The sequence below is a fragment of the Peromyscus eremicus genome, chromosome 5 (assembly GCF_949786415.1).
Source record: "Peromyscus eremicus chromosome 5, PerEre_H2_v1, whole genome shotgun sequence".
NCBI lineage: Eukaryota > Metazoa > Chordata > Mammalia > Rodentia > Cricetidae > Peromyscus > Peromyscus eremicus.
Window position 1 is genome coordinate 30,104,539 of NC_081420.1, and position 25,318 is coordinate 30,129,856.

The following is a 25,318-nucleotide window of genomic DNA, read 5'->3' on the forward strand; positions in this document are numbered from 1 at the left end:
ATCATTTGAAAAATACAGATTTTAGAATTTCGAGTTGAAGGTTGCTTTTTGTCTTTTTGTTTTGTTTTGGGTTTTTTGGGGGCCAGCTGGAATCCCTGTTTTTATAATGTTAATTTGACTTTGACATTTATTGTCTTAATAATTTTAGTAGAGAAAAATTTCAAGTGATATAAACTAAAAGTAGAATTCATAAAATGTTCTCAACATGTTTATAGCATTTACCTGGAGCCTGAGCATGCTCATTTTCACGCTAGATTACTAGTCTATTAGACAGGAGAACTTCATGCCAATATCTTTAGTTTTGTTGGAATGAATGAAAAATGAACAGCATAGTAATTACACAAAAAGCATTTTCCATGTTCAACTTTGATGGATATTGTTACAGTGAGTTACATATTGTGCACATCTGCTCCACCAATAATGAGATCAGTTTGAGAAGTATATCAGTATAGAACTGAGTCAAATCAAAATGAAAATATTTATTAGTGATTGTTAAATGGCAAATTGAACTGATCTCATTATATGTATAATGTAACTATATTCAGACTGCCACTTAAATTTTAATATGAAAATAAGGATATATGATCAGAATAGTTGGGGAAAGTTACTTGTATGTTTTAAAGAAGTTTCTCATTTCACAATTTAGATTTCCTTTACGCAATTTGCTGAACTATCTCAGGCTGTGATTGTGACGAGTAGAAGGGTTTAGTAATTGGAAGGGAGCACACGCCTATGGTCCTAGGCTTGTGCTGTTGTCTTATGCAGCATTTGCTCGTGATATGTGCTTCAGGTGGTTGCATTTGTGCGCTTCTGTAGGGCAGTGTTCACCAAGAAGAAAAAGTTGATTAAGCAGTCGGGAACGCACAGCTGCATGTAGTAAACACAGATGGAGCATGGCTTTCTATGGGGCTTCTAACTGGAAACAGACTTTCGTTCTGTTCTTGGAATACCCATAATTGAACTTTCCATCTGCGATTGTGGTGCGCTGCAGAGGCCAGCTGTCACCTCATCGTAAGCATTTATTTACTGGGGCTCTCAGCGTAGGGGAAGAAGAGCAAATCTGCATTTGTTTGCTTCCTAGGAGCACATGCCCTGCCCAACACATCTTTTCTTCTCCTCTGGAGAGATCCATGTGGAGACTTCCACTGCCAGGGAAGGAAGGTTGCCCTCATAGTTTGCAAGCACTGCCCAGGCTGAGGCTGAGTTCAAGAATTTTCTTTAGATACCACAGGACTGCTGAATTAGATCACGTACACCCTCCCCTCAGCCCATGTGCAAACGCTAGGATTTACAACAAACGGAATGTTGAGTTTGTGTACTCCGTTCACCCTGAGAGCCACAGGTGGAGACACTTGGGAAACTTGTTGACTGAGTCCAGCAGAATTCTGGTTGACGTCCCAGATGCAGTGAGAGAGCCTGATCTTAAAGCCCAAGTAGAGCTTATGCCTTCCGAGAAGCAGACATGAACTACAAATGCAAAGAAAATAAGTATAGACTGCTTTTCCCCCCCATGAGCTACAGAGACATTCTTAATGAGAAGCCCCGGCACTGGGAAGGCATCTTCACGATGGAGGGCACCTTCGAGGAGTGAAGGTACTTGGCAAAGCACCTGAGAAGTGGTTTCTTGTGTCAGAAGCTCCAGGCTGGGCTCCTTGATGGTGTCAAGCTTCCCTCTAGTTTCTCTGTCGTTCTGTGATTTTATAAAGCTGAAGGGACAGTAGGTGGCATATGTGATATATAGTCAGGCTACCTACTTAATTGACTGTAAAGATATTGTAAAGACCCCACCCCCAAGGCAGGTCTTACCAAGTTGTCTAGGCTAGGCCAGTCCTGAACTGCTGGTCAGAAGTGACCCTGCTTCAGCTTCATAGACAGCTAGGCCAATAGGTGTAGTGCTCCCATGCTTGGATGGGAAGGACTTTAACAGTAATATGTAAAGGCATTTATTCTACACCTGAGTCAGTGTCAGGCATCGAAGTTTCATCAAATATTTCAAAGGAAATAGCTGCTGCTTGCTCTTGCCTTCTGGAAAAATTAGATTCCAAAGTTAGAATACAGTGAACAGTGGCCGTGGCAACGACTAACTCCAACCTCTCCTTTCTCATCGAAAGTATTCATGAAGTGTCTCTGTGCTAATGTGTTAAAGAAGCTACATGTTGAAGAAGTTACAGCCAGTGCAGCAATGTGAATAACAGATCTTAACTATGCACATTAAACAAATGAACATTTGTAGTGCGTGTTCTGATTTTCATTAGGGATAAGACATTTGTTGAGAAGGTGGTTAAATGGTAAATGACTTTACAAAACCACACTAGGAATAGAGTTCCAGATGTGAGTGGTGACATTTGCAGTCCTCTAAAGGTCCAAGAAGACTATAGTTTTTCATAGAGGTACAGATTGGCAATTTTCCCTATATGAAAGTACTTTGGGGCACTAAAGGACTGGGAGCTGGATATCAGGGTCTGCTGCTGAAGGAGAATAGTAAAGTGTATCCTATTGCAAGCTCTCAAGAAACATTTATCCAGGCATTCAATATGCTCAGTCACTGCCTGGAATTCATCTCTCCCAAGTTACTAATGAATGAAGCAGTCAATCAATGCTTGTCTGGCACATGCCGGATACCAAGTTAGATGTTAGAGATACTGAGATGCCTAGGCAGGGTCAAACATGCAAACCAATACTTCCAACATGGTCTGATGTTACACATGTGTGAGGTTCATGGCCAACCAAGGTAGAGAATGAGAGTGTGGGAGAAGCATTTTTGAGAGTCTACAAAGGAACACTTTGCCAAGTTAGGTCTTGAATAATGCATGAATAAAACAAAAACATGCTTTTTTCGTAGTATGGTTTCTGCACCACTTGCATCAGAATCACTTGCAAACTTGTGAGAGATGTCCTTAGACTCTAAGCCAGATTAAGAATATCAGGAGGGAGGAGATTTATAAATTTTAGAATCATAGCCCCAAGATCTAAGATTGAAAAAATGCATTGAGAGTAACCTTCTATTTCACTTATTATCCCATTACACTCTTGATTTTCAAAGTGCCCTTTTCACTGTCCCATTGCCAGTTAACTTACAAAACTAGCAAAGGGATAGCAAGAATCACCTGCTTTTTATTGAAAAATCACATGGCCAGCTGCCTACTTTTATGACCAGGTTATTTCAAATTCTATTGCTCTTTCCTGGTCAGTATTGTTTATTTATAGGGATTCACCAGAACTCAACTGTCAGAACACACTACATTAGAGTACAGTTCTGGAGGCCCCCAACATGCCTGATACTGACCCTCTGTTTATTGGTTATATGAAGGTCCTAGCAGGAAGAGAGAGGGGCTCCTGGAAGTCTTAAGACATCCCTAAGCAATCACTATTTATTTAGCAATCACTATAGAGGTTTTTCTGTGCTGAGAACCAGTAAGGTACCAGGGCACCAGCTGAATAATTCTCTGATGTCCACAACAAAACAAAAAGCAATGAGACAAAAAGATGAAGCACTCAGTAAGGTATTTATGCTCATCATGAACTGAGGATTCAAACATACCAAGCACAGCTAGCCTGGCGGTGTGTGTTTGCAATCCCAGCACTTGGGAAGCAGAGTTAGGGACAATCCTGAGTTCAAGGTCAACCTGGGTTATGCCAGAAGACTTTGTCTCAAAAATGGAACAAATGTAACAACCAAGAAATAAATAAAAAGCTTAAAAATAGCAATAGACAAGTATAGATTATTAAAAGGTATATATTTTTGTGTAATTTGAAATTTTTATTGATTTTAATAAAGTCAATTGACATAATAATTATGTATTTTTATGGGACACAAATTGATGTTCGATCTATATATCTATACCATAGGAAGATTCCATTAAAGCTTATTAGCATATCCATTACTGTATCGACAACTTCCTTTTTTTGTGTGTGTGGAGGGGATGTTTAAAACCTATTCTTTTCACAGTTTTGAAATATGCAGTACAAAGTTAGTTCTAGTCACCATCTGATAAAACAGTTCACCAACACCTACTCTTCTGGCTGGCAGAATTGAAACGTTAAACTTTTGATCATTGTCTCCCCATAGGAACTGGGTGAAAAAGAATTACTTTTTATCCCTTTATGCTAATAGTCACCTTTTAAATGAAAAAGCAAGTTAAAACACTTGTCTTCATCATAACTGTATGCTTTGCACTGGGGGAGCCAAACAGGATACACAGACTTGCTTTCTGCATACAGGGGTTCCTACACTTGTAGTTTTAACCAACTGAATATTTGGGGAAAAACATTTTGAGCATGTACAGATGTCATTATTTCCTAAGTGTGGAGTTTAACAACCATTTGCACAGCATCACACTGCACTGAACATCCTGGGAAACAATTGATAATTGGAAGCATGTGGAATATGTGCCATTTTCATGTAGGTGCTACACCATTTTATGCAAGAAACCTAAACATCTGTGGCTTTAGTGTCAACGGAGATCCTGGGGCCAGTCTCCTTCAGATACCCTGCCGGCTGTATTCCCTGTTCTTTGGAATTCACTCTTCCATGGTTGCACCAGTCTTAATGTTTCTTTTCTCTGAGGGCCAAGCATGACCATTCTGTAGATCCCAGAAATTAGTAGGAAGTTCTAGGCATGGTATATGAACCATACATTGTCTTTTCCCAGCTCCTGCTGGGAGTCCCGGTCATTGTCAGGGTCTGGACACTCTAAGAACCTTATTGAAGTCATTCCCAGTAATGAGTTCTCAAAAGTGACCCCCTTTGAGGCCAGCAAACAGGCCAGGTCAATGTTGTCGGCCACTTTCTGTTCCTCACTGTCTTTGCTCTGAGCTCATGAGGTAAGAGCTTAATTAGCTGGTGAGGCAGCTAATGGATGCAACATTAAATAGATCTATAAGGCAATCACAAATATTTGTGTAATTTTCACACCAGTTCATTGTATGGATTTTCTTGTTCCATATCCTCAAATTTTAATGTGCATAGAAATTATCTGAGGACTGGTTGAAATGTAAATTCTAGGTAGTGAGGGAGGGACTGAGGCTCTGCCTGCCTGCCTGCCTTCATTCCTTCCTGACTTCCTTCCTTCCCTTCTTTCTTGCACTGGTGACTGGACCCAGAGGCATGCATGCCAACTACCCACTGTCCCTCTGAGCTGCTCCCCCAGCCCTTGTGTGCATTTCTAGTAGGCTTTCAGGTACTGCTACTGCTACCAGTCCACAGACCCGTCTTGAATAGAAGGGGCCAGACAACTAAAGGTTTAGCGTACTTAGAACCTATTAGGTTTTAAAAATATTTGTTTATTTACTTAATGCTATGTGCACGCTATGGCATATGTATGGTCAGAAGACGTCGGGGAGTTAGCTCTTGCCTTCCACTATGTGGATTCCAGGGATTCCACTCAAATTGTTTGGGTTTACCAGCACAGCCATCTTACCACCCCCATCCCACCCCAACTAGTTTTTCTCTAGGGTTCATATTACATCTACCAAGTTTAGGGACATTTTGAAGAGCTTTGTAGCTTCTCATTGCTTTAAAATGGTAACCTTCTAAAAGCCATTCTGCTTCATAGTGTACTCTAGTGTTTCCTGCTTGGGGAGAACATGCATAAAGCAAGTCACTAGGAGCTTAAGTATTCTGCCCAGTTAGTCTAAGTTTAGATCTCCGGGGTCCCTACCACCCAAATGACCACACATCCCCTTACCCGAAGAGACACTGTTCTAGCCAGACATTGCCAGCACAGGACACCACAGAAAGCTGGTCTGGGGGATAGTGCTGACAGGACAAATGGTTGGGGCAGGAGACAGGAGATGAGGGGATAAAAGTGAGTCTAAAATAAAATGCATGCTGAGAACACCAAGTGAAATGAATGCTCTTAAAACTGTCTTCAGTAGAAGAAATCAAAAGGTTTATTGGGTGATGAAAAAACACTGTAAACTTCATGTACAAGTCTTCCAAGATCTAGTCTTGTGTAGTAAAAAAAGAATTTTACATGTAAGACTCAATTTAACCAGATGACTGTAAAGGAGCAATGATTCCATGTGAATTTGGTTTTTCATTCTCCGACTCATGTTCACAATTTCTTAGAAGTGGCACTCCTGTTTTTAACATGCTCAAGTGTTTTCCTGCCACAGAGTCCTGAGGAGGTCAAAGGCCACCACGGCTTATGGTTTCCAGATTTACTTTTCTATAAAGATCAATAAGTGATTCTGTGCCCTGTCAGATGGTGTTTCTCCCTATCAGCTTTTCTATAAAGATCAATAAGTGATCCTGTGCCCTGTCAGATGGTGTTTCTCCCTATCAGCTTTTCTATAAAGATCAATAAGTGATCCTGCGCCCTGTCAGATGGTGTTTCTCCCTATCAGCTTGAGTCTTGACCTGGTTACTTAAACCATCATGACCACGAAGCAAGCAGAAGGTCTTTGGACAAAGGACCAGAAGTGTGGTTAGGGATACTGGCTTTTTTATTTTACAGTTCTCCTTGGGTACTCCATAGGTCACTTTTGCAAGGGGAGTTGGGATCCCCAGGGTCGTGCTTTAGACTGCGTGCCAGCTAATATTGTATACCTGGGTCAAGGGTGAGAACGAGGCAGTGGTTTGTAGATACTCTGCCATGGATGAGATCAAAGGTGCATGCAGGTTTTGTGGGACTGAGGAATCAGCACTTCACAAGCAAAAAGGGGTGACAAAGGATGGACTGACCCAAACCAACGCAGGTGGTGACTGCAAAGGTTGTGGTATGCTACAATCACACAACTGTGAGTGGGGTTAGGAGGACCTCCAGGTCCAGGGCCCACCCCCTTTGCTACCACTTCTATTCAAATCTTTAGGAGCATTCAGAGAATATTTGGCATTAAAGAACACTTGGAGCAAAAGAAGGCAGATGGAGGTGGGGTGGCAGGCTGGGTCATCAGGTTCGGAAAAGTCATAGTCTTAGGAAAAGAGTGAAGTCAGCATGCCATCTGGGGAAGGAGGGAAGTAGAAAGAAATGTAAGGTGCTGAGAAGTGACTAAGTGGTTAACAGCGTTGGCTGCTCTTCCAGAGGTCCTGGGTTCAATCCCCAGCACCTACATGAGACTTACACTATAAACCCATTTCCAAAGGACCCAACACCCTCTTCTGGCCTTCTCAGGTTCTAGGCAAACATGTAGTACACGCACATACACACAAGCAAAACACTTACACAATTAAGTAAAGTAGGTAAAGCTTTAAAAAGGAATATGAATCTTTTATAAGGTATATTAGCCTGGTTCAGCTCAGCCATCTGGTATAAGATGAAGCAAAATAAGATACGCATGACAGAGTACCCGGATGGGACTGAACATTAGGGAAAACATACAATTTTCTTCTTTTAAACTGCTTTTTCTAAAATTGACAGAGATAGGCTGGGTAACAGCATGGAAGGGAGCATTCACAGTTGTGACCCAAAGACTGTACCTTAATAATGTTGGGGTAGACACTGGGGGTCCACACTCTGTCAGCCTAGGTCACTGGTCTTCCAAAACTCCTTCAGACATACCATCTATGGGGTCTTGGGTTTTGGGTTTGCTTAGCATGCATGAGGTCCTAGGTTAAACCCTCAATTAAAAAGAAAAGAGAAAAGGCCTTTGTCAGCTAGCAAGGACTGGCCCAAGAGGATGATTGGAAAAACACGGTGCTGTACTGGCTTTTTGTGCTGGAGAAGACCGAGGAACAGAGCAGTTTGCTCTTCAAGATTAGAACAACAGGGACCCAGCAGTCCACCTTATATGTTCATGTATCTTCATTTGACAGATGGTCTAATTAGACTTTGCTGAACTGGCAGCTTTAGCATCAGACCCCTGAAGTCCAGTTTTTATGATTCTGAATGAAGTACTGTTCACAGATTTGTGGACACATCCAAAGGCTTTCATTTTCTGGGCAGGGTTATTTACTCAGGTGACTGCTCCTGCTTGATGTCATCCACAGCTCAGGGAGGAGCCGCTCGCTCAGTTCTGAGGTCAAGGCCAACACTTTCCTTCCTGGTTTCGGTCGGTGGGACTCCATCCTAGCTTATCCCATGCCAATGCCCACAACACAGACTGTACTGTGTGAGAATTCTTCCTGTCTGACCAGCGACCCAGGGTGTTTTCTCTGCGTTTAGAGCACAGGGAATTGGAGAGCATCTGCAGATGAAGAGAAATAATAGGTCTATTTGCAATTGATCTCTAAGATTAATCTTTCATCAGGCTGGTAAGATGGCACAGCCGATAAAGGTACTTGCTGCCACGTCTGGTTCTCTGTACTCAGTTTCCAGCACCCACACGGTGGAAGGAGAGAATCAACTCCAGCAAGCTGTCCTCTCACCACCACACTCTGCTGTGGCACACTCACTCTAAACAAATAATAAATAGACACAAGATGTTACCATTAATGTTCTGTATTCAAATAGGGAGACCTAAGTCACTATTTCTTCTAAAAACCTTTTTGTTTGTATTCTGTCAGGAATTATTTCTACTCATTGCTCCCATTAAGAACCTAGTTAAAATTTAACAAAGTCATTTTAAATTGTTATAATTTTGTTTTTATATTACTAGACATTAGGTTAAAATGACCGGAAAGTGTTCACCATGGCATTACCACAGCAATGAGACACAAAGCCACTATTCAGGGAGCAGGTTTGGTTCTGTTCCATGTATGATGTTATGAATTTACTGTTCTGAAGCAGCTCTAATCCCCAAATGCAGGGATGTGATTATCACGTAACATTTTGTTCTGAAGTGAAGCAAGGGATATGAGCATTGGTGGCGGGATGCATCAGCGATAGTCCTCAGGGAAACCTTGCTTTCCTGTGAGGAGCCTAATGGCAGAACACGCCCACACTAGCAGAACCATTTCTGCAGGCACATCCTCCCTTCAGCGCACACTGCTTTCCTGAGCAGTTCTTTAGAGCCCTAAATTCTCCTGTTCAAGTGTTAGGGGACCAAAAATAGAGCGAAGGCTCCATATACCAGTCGGAGGACAGATGTGTCCCTCAGTGGACAATGACACAAAAACTGACTGCAGGATTGTTGAAGTCTAGTGAAGTTTCACTTTCCCTGTCACTGGTCAGGTTAAATCCATTTTTTAATTGATTTTTAAAGGCTTGTTTTTATTGAAAGGGTATGAAAGAGGGAACAGGCAAAGTTGGACTTGTGGGTTAATTTCCCACCCAGTCATCTCACCGCTTCCAGGAGAGTTGAGATGTGGCCCTGAATTCGTTTTAAGTATAGGACAGAAAGGAACTCATGCCCTGACAGTGGGTGCCACCACCGTGCATGGTTGGATCCTTTGGCAAGTCAAATTCTAGAGGTGACATGGGTATAAAGTTTGTGATGAGCAATGAAAGCAGGCGTCTGAGCTATGAATCCTGACTTCATATAGAGAGTATATTGTAGAAAAACACCTCGTAAGAAATTAACCGAGAGTTCTAATTCTGTGCTTGTTCTTGAACCAGCTAGTTAGAATGTTTCCCCCCTCCAAAACAGACAATTAAGAAAAATCAGAATATGGAGAATATGGCGGAAATAGTGTTGCCTAGTAGCCCACCTTGTTTTCTGTTAATGTGGTAAATACCAAGACCTCACTTGGTAGTCCAGGCTGGCCTCCCCGCCCCCCTGCAAAAAAAAGATAAATACCAAGACCAAAATGTGCCTTGGGGAAGAAAGGGTTTGTTTGGCTTACATTTCCTGATTGCAGTGGGTCCTTGAGGGGAACCAGGACAGGAACTCAAGAGAAGCAGAGGCAGGAACCATGGAAGAATGCTGCTTCCTGGCTTGCTCTCCTTGGCTTGCTCTCCACGGCTTGCTCAGCTTTCTTATACCACTCAGGACCATCTGGGTGGTATTGACCACAGTGGGCTGGGCACTCCCACATCAATCATTAATCCAGAAAAAACGTCCCACAGACACGCCCTCAGGCCAGTCTATTGGAGGCAGTTTCTCAATTGAGATCCCTTCTTCTGGGTGATTAGTTTGTGTCAAGCTGATAAAAACTAACCAGCATGCCTAAAAACATGGGTCTCTGAAATATTTGATTTTGCACAGTTATCAGTAAAAGGTTAGCCCACTCTAAAATATTCACCAATTATATACATTGATAATATGTGTGCATACTTATTTTTAGAAAAAACATTATAGTAACACATAAATTATGTTTGCCTAATTTTATTAATATATACCTTAAAATATGTAAAATATAAATTAAAAAAGAATTGTTACAAAAGGAATTGGCAGGCACTGGCAAAGGTATCCATGTGCAAATTCACACATATTTTTTATTTTATTTATTTATTTATTTTGGTTTTTCCAGACAGGGTTTCTCCATGTAGTTTTGGTGCCTGTCCTGGATCTCACTCTGTAGACCAGGCTGACCTTGAACCCACAGCTCCGCCTCCTGAATGTTGGGATTAAAGGCGTGCACCACCACTGCCCAGCCATACATATTTTTTAAATGAATGAATAGACAAATCTGAATGAAATAAGCTCTTTTGTCCACCTCAGCCAGAACTGTGAATGCAGCAGAGAAGCACATCCCTTTGCAGGATGATGGGAATGGTTTTATGAATTTCTTCTTTAACAGCATTGATCCTGACTTCTATATTCATAGAAAACAAATGTCATTTTTGGATGACAGGTACAATGTGTCCATAGATCTGTGTCCTGTTGTACGAACTTCTATGGAGGAATTGAAGTGAAAAGGTTTCAGAATAAAGGTCCACATGGTTGCTACATAGGGAGAGAAAAGGAAAAAATAGTAGTTCTGTTTATTAGAGACACTTCAGTTCCTCTAGATGTCAGTATTACACAGGGAAATAAAACTATAAATAGCCTGTGGCAATGAATGGAGGTCTTGCATTATTTAAATGGTAAAACACATGAGACTCATAATTACAAAAAGGAAGAGCAGCCCTGCTTGGTGACTGGCTCCTGTGTCTTCGGCACTGACAGTTTCCATGCGTGGCCAGGCCAGCCTCTGAATGAAGAATGTGGACACCTCACGTTCACCTTTGCCAGGATACTCGTGGCCGGGACTGGTTCCACAGAGTTCTGTGGCCAGACTCTCACTTTTACGTCTTCTGATGGGCTGAAATAAATGAACACACACCAGGTTTCATCACTACCCAGTTCACTTTGCTCTTACTGTCGTGTCTCTGCCACACAGGATAAATCCCAAGGCATGGTGCCTGCCAATACACCAGACATTTTCATTTCAGAAGGGAAATTACCAGGAGACGAATACGAAATGCCATCAACACAATTTGTTCAACTTGACTAACTTGAATATAGACTTTTCAGAGTGAATGAATGATCTCTTTCTCCCCTCTTGCATGCTAATTCTAATCTTTTAGCTAACAAACACATATGTCTTCCTTGCTGTGTTAATGCTTTTTTTTTTAATTCACTCCCTGCTCTTGCTTTTCTTATTCTATGGTGTCTACTCTTCAGTAGATCCCAATATTAACTATCCAGGTTGGCTAAAATCCCTTTCTATACCGGGAAAATAGTACAGAGCATGCTGCCACTTAGAGAAGAGACCAAACAGAGAAATGAATTAGAATCCTGACTTCATTATAAAAATGTGGTTGATGGTCAGGCTCTCTCAAAGAGTTCCTGTGAATCACCAGTGAGTTAACCATGCAGACTGCACTGAAGAATTTCTAGTAGACTTGTCTGTGCTCAGTATATGTAGCCATCAATGTCGTTCTCATTCTTATCTCCATCATCATGACCACACTATTATCGTCATCGTCTCCCCTGTTATCACCATCATTACAGCACCATGACACCACCACCATCATCATCATCACTATGTGATGTCTCTAGTCTAAGTACCATGGCCATAATAAACCCAACACCTAGTAGGAAACAAACTGGCCAGGACAGTTCAGTGAAGTGTTATAGGGGGCACTGGTATTGACCTAAGTGCCAAGTTCTGTGCCCACATACAGAAGTAGCAACTGCCTTTGCCTAAGGAAATTGACCATTCTTAACTGCCATCTCTGTACTTGCACATAGAAGTGAGAGGCTTCCTATTGCTTTGATCTCTGCCCTTGGCTTTCTATAGATGTAATACATGTGACTGTGTGGTGAGGTGCCCATCTGGGAAAAGGAAGCATTCTCATAAGGGTATTTGAAATTTGTCTTAGGCACAACAGTGTGCACTTATGTGATATTTCATATTTGCAAACCCCCTTGAGTTCTGCTCCAAAGAGTGGGGGGGACTGATTTTTCTGTGGCTTCATATGATTTTATCAATTTACAATGTATAACTTAGAATTTATGTGGGTTAGGCTAATCTTTACCTTTCACACCGTGTATGAAGGGTTTGTTATGCTAATCTGGGGAAACTAGGATTGTGTGAACATGTAACTGCTCAGGAGGAAGGCATCTTCTAGGGAAAGGAAGAAGCAGTTGTTAAGAAGCTCACTGCCTTCATCTCCTCCAGGTAGTTCAGAAAGCTCATTCACATGTGTTCTCTGATTTTCTTCAGTTGATATGTGAACCAAATCAAAACAACTAAAACGGAGGTCAAGAGCAGCTTACACGTTAGCCATACCCTTCAATGAGATTGTGCAGATGGGTTACCATCTACACACCATGACAGAATTTCTTTAAAAATAGTCCCAGCACTCAGGAGGCAGAGGCAGGCAGATCTCTATGGGTTCGAGGCCAGCCTGGTCTGCAGAGAGAGTTTCACAACGGGCTCCAAAGCTACATAGAGAAACCCTGTCTCAAAAAAAAGAAAAAGAAAAAGAAAAAGAAAAAGAAAAGAAAAAAGTGAGCTCATTTTGTTTTGTTTGATATTGCTGGCTATACAGAGTTTCATTAGTTCAGACTATTATTCAGGTTGCATGACTATCCATTTCTGTGCCTTTCCCCATATTTAAATTACATAGTATAATAGTTTCAACTTGGAACAATTTTTGTCCTTACTTCTGAGGAAATTTAGTAATCTTTGGAGACACTTTGCTTTACTAACATTATTTTTAATTGACAACATGTCAGATAGACAAGAATAGGGCTGAGATTTTTATTTTGCACAGCAGGGTAAATATAGTCAGCAATAACGTATTATGCACTGTAAACTGAGAAATTAAATTTCAAATGTCTGGAGTCATTTTTTGGTTATCACAGCTGGAAGGCAGGCTTCTCCTGGCACTGGTGGGGAGAGGCCTGGTATAATGCTAAACATCCTGTCATGCTGTGATGTTCTTTACATGAAGAATTGAATAGCCCATGTCAGTAGCGTTGAGGCTAAGCAGTATGTATACTGTAGGTAACCTTAATTGCTTGATTGTACTCCCACAGGCTGAGGAAAATGTGTGGTCCAACCCTGCATTGAATGAAAGGACAGTTGTCAAAGGTGGAAAGACATCAGTGCTCACAGGTAACATCCTTAGGAGACTCAGTGGTTATGGAGAGAGTCTGCTGTTTCTCTTATTTGAAGAAAATCACACATTCCTAAATCCTGTGGGGAGGAGGGCTGTTTTCTTGATATTTTTTTTATCTGATTGGCTTTGGACTTGCCAGCGACAGATAAGAAAATCTCTTAACACACAGTTTTCAGTCAGAGGGCATATTTCATTCTGCTTTGCTTTTGAAAACTTAAATCTGTTGTTAAAAAGAAGCCAGACAGAGATGCCATTGAATGAAGCCAAAATCAAAGTGGTCATGTGAATTCTTCACTAAAATGTTTTGTGTTCTGTGGCTTCTAGAGAGACTAGACCAGAAAGACCAATTCTCCTCCGAGAAAGAAAAGGTTACCAAACTCAACAGGAAAAATGCTGAGAAGACCAACACTTCTGAAGTTCAGAGGAGTTATACCATATGTCATAAGGAAAGACAAGACAAGGCAGATTTTGTTCCAAGGAATTCCGCAGAGATAAGAGAGAATGCAGGTGGAAAAGATGGTCGATGCATAGGAAATCTGGAGAGACAAGAAAGCAACATCCTGGGAGATAAACAAGACGCTGAGGATAAAAATGGATGTCCATTTTTCAAAGGAGAGAAAGATGAGCTTCCTTCTAAGGAAGGTACCAGAGGCACAGAAGCTGAGAAGAGAGTTTCAATAGCTGTGAGTGAAACAGTGCTTGGCAAACACTCAACTGAAAATCAGCACATCGATGAAGTGAATGGAGGCCCATCCCATGAAAGGTAGTGTTACAGTTCTACACATCCACAGCTGCTGTCTCCTAAAGGCCTCTGTGCTGTGGTATTGGAGACCATTTTGGAAGAAAAATGGAGATGTTTTTAAAGGCAATGTTTAGAGTGCACTCCTATCTTATATTGATTTTTCATGATGACATTTTCCTATTATTCTGCTATTCCTCTTTCTCCTTGCCAATATTTTCAGTTATTTCCTCCCTGCCTTCCTCCCTCACTCCTTACCTCTCTCCCACAACTATCCATCTATCCCTCCTTCCCCCTTTCAGTTCCTTTTCCCTTTCCTTCTTTCCTTACTTCCCTCCACTGGGGATGGAGCTCAGGGCCTTGTTCAAGCTAAGTCTACACTTCCTCCCTGATTCCCATTTGATTATTTCTAAGTCTTACACCAACATTAAGATCACGAATTTTGATATCTTCAGTAATCAATACTACCTAAAGAACAAGTAAAAAGATTTATTGTTTAGCAATGAAAACATATCCTTTCTAAGGCTAAGAATTAAATAATGATTATGTTGAGTTGTAAATTAAAAACCCAATTCTGAAGGAGTTGACCTAATTCATTTTAACTAAGTTTCTTAATTAAAATTAAAATGGAGAAGTGTCATGTACAAATTCAGGAATTTTTGTATCCAATTAAAGTTAGCTGCTCTAAGTATGGTGAGTGTTTGGAGCAAAGGGTATCCAAACACCTCTGATGTATTTCGGGGGTCTTTAAGATATAATTGTTTCTTAGCTTTAATATAGTACATTTTAAATTAATATTGAAGAAATCTAATTCCTATATATTAAACACTCATCATTATTGAAGTCCATCATGACAAATTGTGCTTAGGAAGACCAGCAGTTGCCAAAATATGCCAATTAAGCCAATTCTTCCAGCAATGATGGTTCTTCTGTGGCTGTCAATCTTTAAAGAGATAACTGCTTCTTTCCTATAATTTATCTCTTCTGTTAACTTAGTTAGGTTTCATAAATGACCACTTTTGGTTTCACAGTGAGGTCCTTGGAAGATTCTCTGTGTCCAGTAATCTACTTAGATTTGATGTTCTCAACTGCTGGACTGGTCACCTCTGTGTCACAGAGTGCATCCTCTTCGCCAAACACCATCCTAAGGAAGTCCCAGTTCTAAGAATTTTGGCAATCTGAACATTTTCTTCCTTGAAACATTGAGAGTTGCAAATGGATTTTATTTTCCAGGTGCATCAGTAATATAAAGGCCATTTCTATGCCAGGAATCCTGGGAAATTCAGTAACAGGATCCACTTTTCAGAATGCTGAACAGACAGAGTCTGCGGGGAGCAGTAAGCGCAGAGTGGCAGAGGAGTGTTTTCTAAGTGAGGACAACAAGAAGAGCAGAATGGATGTAGTGAGTATGGGGCAAGAGCCCACAGTTACAACAGAGGAAACCAGACAAGCCAGGAGCCTGGATGATAGACCCCAGGATGGAAGGACCACCTCTAGACAGCAAGACCTGGCGGTCTCACTGGGTAGGAAATGTTCTATGTTCTGGACTTTCAAAGCTTCCTAACTCTCCCCAGCAAGCATTCCAACTGAATTTCTCTTGTCCTAACAGCTGTCTGTCTGTCTGTCTATCTATCTATCTACCTACCTACCTATCTACTTATCTCTCTATCATCAACTATTTACTTTAGGTGTGTGTGAATATGTGTGTAGTATATGAGTGATGCCGATAAACATGTGTGCTCAGGGTGTGTACCTGTACATGTGTGGAGGCCAAAGGAGGACACCAAATGTCCTGCTCTATCATTTTCCACCATATTCCTTTGAGACTGGAGCTAGGCTGGTGGCCTCAACATTGAGGTTACAGGCACAATGCTAGGCTTTTTACGTGGGTCCTAGGGATCCAAACTCATGTCTTTAGTCTTGCACACAAAGCACTTTAACCCAGCCTGAACAAAATCTGAAGCAGTGAATGCTTCCTGAAGAAATCTCTCCTGGTTTTATTTCAGAGTATTTTTATGACATGAGAGGTGAATATTTATATCAAATTAGATTCCAAGATATTTGTGCTATCTGAATAAAAAATGCTAAATTAATTAAACAAAATTAACATTAATATTTGATAGTATACCTAGAACAAGCTAAGTGATCAGGAAATATATATTGGATAAATGCCAAATTTAAAAATCATAGCTGTTTTGGAGCCAGGCAGTGTTGGTGGCCCACGCCTTTAACCCCAGCACTCAGGAGGCAGAGAAAGGCAGATCTTGGAGTTTGAGTCAGCTTGTCTACAGAGTGAGTTCCAGGACAGTCAAGGTTACACAGAGAAACCCTGTCTCAAATAAACCAATAAATGAATACATAAAAAAAATAAAGAACATAGCTGTTTCTACTCCCCTCTCTTTGTACCCTTGCTTTACGTGTGCAGTAGCTGTTTTAATAAGTAAATTAAGATGAACAAATTCATGGGCAGCAATGGCCATGGGAAAATATGAAGACCATTAGGAGAAAATATTGTTGAGTAGCTCTGCATGTTAGGATTCATGCTGATGTGGACTATCACTTAAATATATAAGATGGAAGGTGGAAAGTGGGAGAAATTGAATAGCTGTAGCATATAACTTACATAGTTTTATTGGGTGTCTTATTTCCATTCAGCCAGGAAAAATTCATCTCTGTACTTTAAATGACTCTGAAATAAAGCCTAAAACATTTTACAAAGTAGTATACAACATCAAATATTTCAATGACACAAGGAAATAATTCACGTTTCTTCTTGTTATCTCTGCTTTAATTAAAATATGGATTATACAGGATCACTTTCCAAAAAGATGAATCAATTAGTTTCTCACGGTTAGATGAAAAATGGTTTCAGGCTTGAAAGCATTAAGAAAAATGTGCTGGAGATCAAACCAAGACTCCTGTCCATGCTAGGGAAGCAGTTTCCCACTATGCTTCAGCTCCAGCCCTAGAAGTGTTTGACTGTCTTGGGATGGCAGACTTTCCACTGTCTTGCATTGTCTAGAAGTTACCCTAAAGGGTTTGTGAATAGCATTGTCTCTCAAAGACACCTGGTAAGATAGTCGTGAGTTACAGACCATTCCCACGTGAAATGGAAATGTATATTAGGCTCATCGGGAAGAAGCCAGGATTGTATTTCAGTTTTGCATGAGTTGATTTTTACTATGAGATGTGCTGCTTGATGATGGAAAGAGGTCAGACTCCTTGATGGACAGCCCTGTTCTTCTCCCCGGACAGAGGATGTCCCTGCTCCTGCAGCCCCATTTGACCATCGGATCGTAAAGGCCAAACACTCTGCAGTGGACAGTCTGTTCACCGTGAGCAAATCTGAGATCCTAGGAGGGTGAGTGAGGCTCAGTTTGAACAACGTCTCAGTAAAAGTAGAGAATCTTCCCAAGGCAGAGCCTAAGAAATGTTCGCTGGTCTCGACTCGAGAACTGCAAACACTAAAAAACAAACATTTTAGGAGGTTTTTAACCATTTTTTGAAAATTGTCACTTGTCCCAGATGGTTGACATGGTAGCTATACTTTCCATTTAGCATCTGTTTTATTTACTATGTCATAAGAGTAGGAAAAACCCAATGAGTCAGCAGAAGAAGGTCCAGGAACTGTCCAAAGGCAGGTTTAACCCTTAGGAGGTGAAATGCAGGAATGCATCCCATCTATGTATTTCCAGGGGCGTGGATTTCATCTTTCCACTGTTCTTGCTGGTCTTCCACTTCTGCTGTTACAGCTTTCATTGCTGTTTCCATTTCAGTTGATTGCTTTCCTCACTGAGGAACTCATCTGAGTGTCATCTAGATGCACTGTCTCTTAAAGGAGGAGGATTAGAGTCCATCAGGGGGCAGGGTTACATTGGGGGACCTTTTCCTTTCCTGCTTCAGCCACCATCTCCCAGTGACTTCCTGTAACTCAAAGCCTGCCTAACAGGATTTACTACCATCCACATGTTTATGCAATGTAGAGGAAAACAGCAATTATATACACAACCAACACATGGAGGATACGCATGATGCCTCAGTGCGGTTGCCTCAGGATGCTAAGGGGTAATCAGTTAATTTTGTAAAGTCTTGTCCTCTCCTTACCATTCCACAGTCCCTTGCCATCTGCCATGTAGAAACACCTGAACTTCTTCTTCCTTGGCAGCTGATCTTGGAGAACTCCCTCCAGGCCTGTGGGGATGGAATGAGGGAGAAATGAGGATTCAGAACCCCAAGACTGAAGTATTTGGGTCTTCAGGGACTTCAGTGGCAAACCAGCAACTATACCTCTGAAGGAGAACAGTTATTTGCAGAAGAAACTTTGAAATAATTCCCAGGGTTTGTCCTGCTTTGGGGGCCAAGTTTGTCAGTGGCCCTTTTTAAAGTTCTCATCTGCCTCTTTGGGCACAGTTGGATTTGAGGTCTGATATTGCTTGTTATGGGCTCCCCTCAACATTGGTGGCCATGCTGTGCTCACCAAAAACCAAAAACGGTTAGAGGAGCATAATTAGGTGTGCATTGTTTCAAGACGTGGCATGGCCACCAAGCACATGCTGCCTATGAGTGGTAAGGAATTATGTAGTAGCTTATCTTTTACTTGGAGGAGGTATTGAAACAGGCCAAATACCATGGAATTCTTGACTGTTTTCCTAGGTTCGTCTTCTGCACTGTGGCATTAGGGTATTTATATATCAGGCTCATCATTTAGGTTAAGAATCTCTCCCAATGTGTGTAAAAGCTCAGCTACTAGGTGGCATTATTGGGAGATGGTGGAGCCCTTAGGAGGTGGAGCATAGCTGAATGAAATTAGGTCACTAGGAGCATGTCCTTGAAGGGAATAGTGGAACCTCAGTGGCTTCTCATCCTCTCCTACCCTTTGCTCCCCAGCCGCCACGGAGCAGCTCTTCTGTCATCATGATATGCTGTGCTGTCCATGCCCAAAGCAACAGGGCCTGTTGACCATAGGCCGAACCCTCGGAAACCCTGAGTCAAAACCAACCTTGGTCCCTTTAGGTTATCTCATGGATTCCATTCATACAACGGAATCTGATGAACACAATACCTCATGTCTCTGTTCAGCTAGCATGAGGATACCAGTTTGGTGTTCCAGCATGGATCCTATGAGGTGGCCTCAGTATCAAGGTCCTTGCAGAACGAGTCATGTGAGAGCCTCAGCATGGACATATATCATTGGAGACAGATAGTGAGGACATCACTGCTGACCAGACAGTTCTAAGATTAGTGCTAATGATGGAAAAAAGACATTTTTTTAATCACAGTGACATGTGTGTTCATGTGTGCCAACACAGAGGGCCTCTAGAGTGGATGCTGGAATTGAAGTAGCTACTTATATATGTTTATAGTAGTGCAGAGTAGTTCTCCAAGATCCACCTGCTTCTGTGGTGGTTGGGCTGCTACGACTCCTGTACACATCAAGCATGGTCACCCTCATCTCTGCAGGGAACAGGAATGTGGTCTTTTCTGGTTTACTGTGTTGTTATGGGACCTTCCCTTTCACTTTCTTCCATGATAGCCACCAATACCCAGAGCAGAGACATGTTTCCTGACTTACTTTATTAAATAAGTATTAAGGGAAGCAAATCAAGTTGCTTATGTGTGTGCATTTCTGAATATGATTATGTGAGAAGCGTTAGTATTCTGTTTTCTATTATACTGAATTACTGAGGCTGGGTACTACATAATGGATATAGGTTAAGTTAATCTGCAGTTCTGGAGAGTCAGGAGCATGGTACCAGTATCCACTTGACTGTGGTGAAAAATCCTTTGGCTGCATCACATCATAGTGGATCACATCATGGAGAGAGAGAGCTAGAAACAGGGAGGGAGAGAGGAGACAGAGACAGAGAAGAGAGAGAGAGAGAGAGAGAGAGAGAGAGAGAGAGAGAGAGAGAGAGAGGGAGAGGAGGTGATAAGGTTTGCTTTATGACTACTCTTTTTTGAGAATTAATTAGGGCTTAATAAGAACTATACCAATTCATTCTGAAGACCTCTAATCACACAGTTACTTACCACTAGGTCCCAACTTTTAAAGGCTCTATACAACTACCAACACCACCTCTGTTCTGATGACTTAGTTCCTACCACTTAAACCTATGGGAACACACTTAAACGATATGCATAGAAGCAACTGTCTTATTAAAGTATTAAGCTGATATCTAAGCTAGTCTAAATGTCTTCATTGGGTCTCTTTGAACACAACATATACTTTTGATTTTATGTATCTATGTGCAATGTTATTGTTATTTTATTTAAATGCAGTTTCTAGAACATTTTTTTATACACCTGACCCACAGGTTGTATTGTTCATATACTTACAAATTCCGATTTTCTACATTCATATGCATTCTATGTTATCTACAATAGCGGTTTTCAAGTTTTAGTATGCTTATGAATCAGCTGAAAGTGCAGACTCTGGGACTTCACCTTCCTGCCTGCATAGGACAGATGCAAGGTCCAGGAAACTATTCTTTTTGCCCCAGAAGTTATTTTTAATGTCTATGCTAAATAAATAACATTTAAACACAGGATAAGGCTATTAGATATTTATCTAAGTAAAACATACAGAGATATATTAACAATTCAAATTCTAAAATCAACCATCTTCAAAGAAAAAATCTTGATTAAAATTTTCAAGTTTAATTATTCCTTTTTAAAATTTTCATTTTATAATGGACAAAAGAGATCAAAATTACCTTCAAAATTGAAGTATGGCTTAAAACTAATCAACTACTTCAACACCATAATGTATGAACACAACTTAGTCGTCACTCTGTTTTAACCACTGTCCATAATTCAAAATTCAAGTGAAACCTTGGATACATCTACAAGAGACACTGACCGTATTCCTCTGCCCTAACCAGAAATAAGTATTAGCAGACCACTGAGGCAAATTAACTTCTAGGATTTAGGGCAAGACAACAGACATGAATATAATTCACAACATAAGATTTTCAGGGCTTACCCATTCCCTTCATGTAGTAGAGCTCTGTAGTGGACAGTGTTTCTGACTTGGAGGAATAACAAAAGACAAACACAACTTCCTAGGGGGATATAGGTGATCCACAGAACTCACCTTGGCCCATGCTGTTCCCGATGCTGAGACACACTGCAAGTTTGCTCACTCAAGAGACAAATGCCTGGGAACTCGTGCTGCCCACCTGGCAGGGACTGATGTGGGACCCTGCAGACGACAGTGCCTCACTGAACTGTCTGTTCTTTGGCAGGGGGCGTTTCGGCCAGGTTCACAAGTGTGAAGAGAAAGCAACGGGCCTGAAGCTGGCTGCTAAAATCATTAAGATTAGAGGTGCAAAGGACAAGGTAAAGGCCATTGGAGGTGCATCTCCTCTCCCTCTGGGCCAGTCTACACCACACTAGTTGACTCTTTCCTTCTCCTCAGGAGGATGTGAAGAACGAGATTAGCATCATGAACCAGCTGGACCATGTGAACCTCATTCAGCTCTATGATGCCTTTGAGACCAAGCATGACATCATCCTCGTCATGGAGTAGTAGGTGTCCTCTCCCTCCCACCCATGTTCATACACCTTCTGTACAGTGCTCATGACTCAGCCGGAACCATGGGCAGTGCACCATTGGATCTGAGTTGCAGGAGACAAGCGATCTTGCCAGAGTCAGAAGGGAAACTGTTTCTAAGTGCAATCTCCCAGCATGACTCACAGATCAGGTGCAGCAGCAATACAAAACAGATGCAGCCTGTATCAAAATAGATGCAGTTCTGTTGTTCCAAATCAAGGTTGGACTCTATCGTGTGCAACCTAGAGGAACAGGGTTTGTGAGCTTCGTCTCCTTCAACAGGGATTTCCCTACCCTCAGGGGTATGTTCTAAATAAAACCTTTAGTGGATGCCTAAAATTGGAATGGTACTCAGCCTACAGGTACTTAAATGCCCATGGTAAAGATCTCAGTTAACAGCTCATAGTGAAAGCAAGTGATTACAACAATATATCAAACAAAAAATTATGTCACTGTAGTCTCCATCTCAGAATATCTTGCACTGTACCAATCACAGGTGACCATGAGTAGCTAAAACCTAGCAAAATGAAGCTGTGGATGAGGGGTGGTTAAGCATTCAAGAGCGCAAAGCACATGCCAAGCCCCTGATACTAGGCCAAGCAGCTTCATTTCAGAATCATGTATGTAAAAACTCAATCAGCTCAGGTGGTAGTGTGTCTGCCTAGCATGTGTGATGCCCTGGTTTTCATCCAAAGTCCTACAGAGTCCTACACCAGCACACCTACCACAAAACTCAAGCAGTTCTAATAGTGAACAGACACTGAAAGTTGCTTTGTTTTGTTTGCCATGATGTATAAGGCATTTGGAAAACTAATGTGTCCAGCATTGGCCACATAGAAGCCCTTTGCCATTACACTTAATCTAAGAACTCAAAAGGTGAAGACTTTGACTCACTTTCTGTTAACACTGGAATCCAACCTCAACGCGTCCTTGTATTCTCTTCACCATCATCTGTTAAGTGATACACACGGACTCAGCCACCAATGACAGGGACTTTGGGACTTCAGATGTGTGGCATTGAAGGTATATACATAAGGTATACTGAAGGTGTCCAACATAGGCATCGTGTAACCCATACAGCAAAGAAGGCAAGGAAACACCTGTTGCGAGAGCTAGAAAAACCTGGGCAGCAATTAGCCCAGGAAAAACACATGGTGTTCATGGAGTCCGGACTGAAAGTTCCACCTCTTCCCTCTGCAGTGTGGAGGGTGGGGAGCTGTTTGATCGCATCATTGATGAAAACTGCAACTTGACAGAGCTGGACACCATCCTGTTCATGAAGCAGATCTGTGAGGGGATCAGGTACATGCACCAGATGTATATCCTCCACTTGGATCTCAAGGTAGGGCATGTTTTTCATCCTGTGAAATGCAAAGCCTCCTTAGCTCTGCCCCCATGGTCAGGGGACCTGTGAAATATTATGTACCAACCTTGGAAAGCTGTGTTGTCTCTAGTCATGTTTTCAGGAATTAATAAAAATCTGGATTTTTTTTCCTTTTTTTTTTTTTTTTTTTTTGAGAGGTGTCTTGCTTCTTTACCTAGTCCAGCCATGAACTTCTGAGCTCCAGCTATCCTATCAAAGTCAGCCTCCTCAGTCGGTGGGATAGACTCATGTCACACCACCTAGCAAAATCCGGATTTTTATCTCATTCTCAACTCCTGTCACCACTTTGGGGACTAATATTTGCATGCCCATCTTTAGAGTCTTTTGTTGAGATTATTATAAATTGCCTCTATTAAATCAACACAGGAGGTCATTTCCCTAAAAGTGTAGAGTTAAAGACATCACCATTCCCACAATATTCTTGCCATCTCCTTACTATCAGATTACATGGTGAGAGTATTTTGGTCTTTAATTCCCAAGTTATAGTTACCGTTTCAGCTCTTAAGAATCCCCAGTAGCCTCTTGAATTCTTCTAGGAAACTCTGGTTTGGGGTTTGCTTTCCTGTAGGTTTGCTAAAACACCAAGTAGAAGCCATGGAGAACGGAACGCAGGGCAGCGGGAGGGTGGGGTTACAATGCCAAAGAGAAGCCATGAGGGAATCCAGTTCATTTCCTTCCTCCTCTTTATCTCTCTCTCTCATTATGAAGTCTCCAGAACTGGACTTCACGTCACATGAGATAAAACCAACAAAAGACTGGACCCTACCTAATAATCCTGATCCAGTCTACATTAGAGTTACTATCACAAAGTGCATCTTCTTGTGTGGCTTGATCATTTCCTCATTTCCCTGTTTGCACAGCATGACAGTGAGATAAATTGTGTATTCTGTGTAACATACCATATATTGTAAATCTCCAGGGAAGGTACAGCTGAATAAATCTGGCCTCCTTAAATAGGTTTCCATGGGCCTCTCTTCCTACAACTTGGCTTCCCTCGCTGTCTTGATTTATGTGCCTTGCTTTTCCCATTCACTGTTGCACAGGAGGAGGAAGGGGGGGAAGTGGGACATAAAACGACCAAGTCAGAGGTTAAAAATCATTAGCAAAGTCCTTGGCCATGGACTGAATACGATAACGCGCATTTTCAAGGAGCACTTTTGTTCACTGTAGATATTCTACAGATATCCCTAAAGGGATTTGATTGGCAGCTGGAGCCAGGAGCTGACGTATCATAAGTCAAATGATTCCGTCTGCGGCTTTGTAACACTGATTGAAGACTTGCAATGGGCAGTTTTAGTTATGGCTTATATATAAAGATAATAATAAAGGTGACAGCTGGATGGGTCACGAAGGACCAGGGTTTTTTCAGAGAGCTCCTTGGAAGACAAAAGACTGGTGACATTGAGTGTGCGTCACGGCAGGGAGGCAAGAGGTGACTCTAAAGTATTCTTTTTCATCATTTTATATTCTGAAAATCTTAGGTGATGGACAGTCTTAGTTTTAGTATGACAGAAATTTTTTTTGAAGTGCCCTCTGTTTCTTTATATTCTGCAAAAGTATTTTCAGGATACAATGGTATTCTTTGATAATAGGACAGCCTTTACTTGTTCAACCCATTATTTAAACATGACTCCAAATGCTCTAGGACAGCACCCACCTCTGTGTAAAATGGCTTTTATTCTCAGACATCTGTTTTAGAGACATCTTAGGAAAGGGCTTCCAAAGATATTATACACAACCAAATGGGCGATTAGATATTGATGTGAAGATACTACATCGTTTCACGAAGTGTGTCTGGGTTTCTGCCTCTCTTGGACCTCCTTTTGACCAGACAGGATGTGGAAGGAGGTGTGGTCCATATAAAAGATGGGGATGAAGTCCCGGGTACCTGGCAACTTCGCTATGCCCAGCTCTTAGTGGAGTTGAAATTAGAATTTAAGAGTTCTTGGCTCTTCTTTGAAAATGCTATTTCTTTTTTTTTAATGGATGACCTTGGCTTTAAATGAAATTACTTATTTTTCCCAGACTTAAGGTTTTCTATCCCAATAAATATAGCTACATCAGCAGGACATTCCAGGGACACTGAGAAGTAGTGCTATAGCTTGATTTTGTTCCCCTCCCCCAAGCCTGTCAGATTAACAGGCCAAGTTTTACTAGCATCTAACTCCAAGGGAACACTTAGTCAAGGACTTTAAGCACTGAGACCGAGCTCAGCAAAACCTTGCAATTTTGGAGATGAAGAATGAGTAGGAGACAAAAGCCTCCCTTTA

At 41.5% G+C, this 25,318-nt stretch overlaps 1 protein-coding gene across 1 annotated transcript in view; it reads left to right on the forward strand.

The window, feature by feature from the left end:
* Mylk4 (myosin light chain kinase family member 4) overlaps nucleotides 1–25,318 on the forward strand; it is a 76,275-nt gene that overhangs the window by 39,447 nt on the left and 11,510 nt on the right. The window contains exons 2-8 of the mRNA XM_059262326.1: nucleotides 13,291–13,369; nucleotides 13,698–14,136; nucleotides 15,346–15,635; nucleotides 17,368–17,473; nucleotides 21,357–21,450; nucleotides 21,530–21,639; nucleotides 22,865–23,006. Coding sequence (XP_059118309.1) covers nucleotides 13,291–13,369; nucleotides 13,698–14,136; nucleotides 15,346–15,635; nucleotides 17,368–17,473; nucleotides 21,357–21,450; nucleotides 21,530–21,639; nucleotides 22,865–23,006 — 1,260 coding nt within the window. The remainder of the gene's footprint in view (nucleotides 1–13,290; nucleotides 13,370–13,697; nucleotides 14,137–15,345; nucleotides 15,636–17,367; nucleotides 17,474–21,356; nucleotides 21,451–21,529; nucleotides 21,640–22,864; nucleotides 23,007–25,318) is intronic.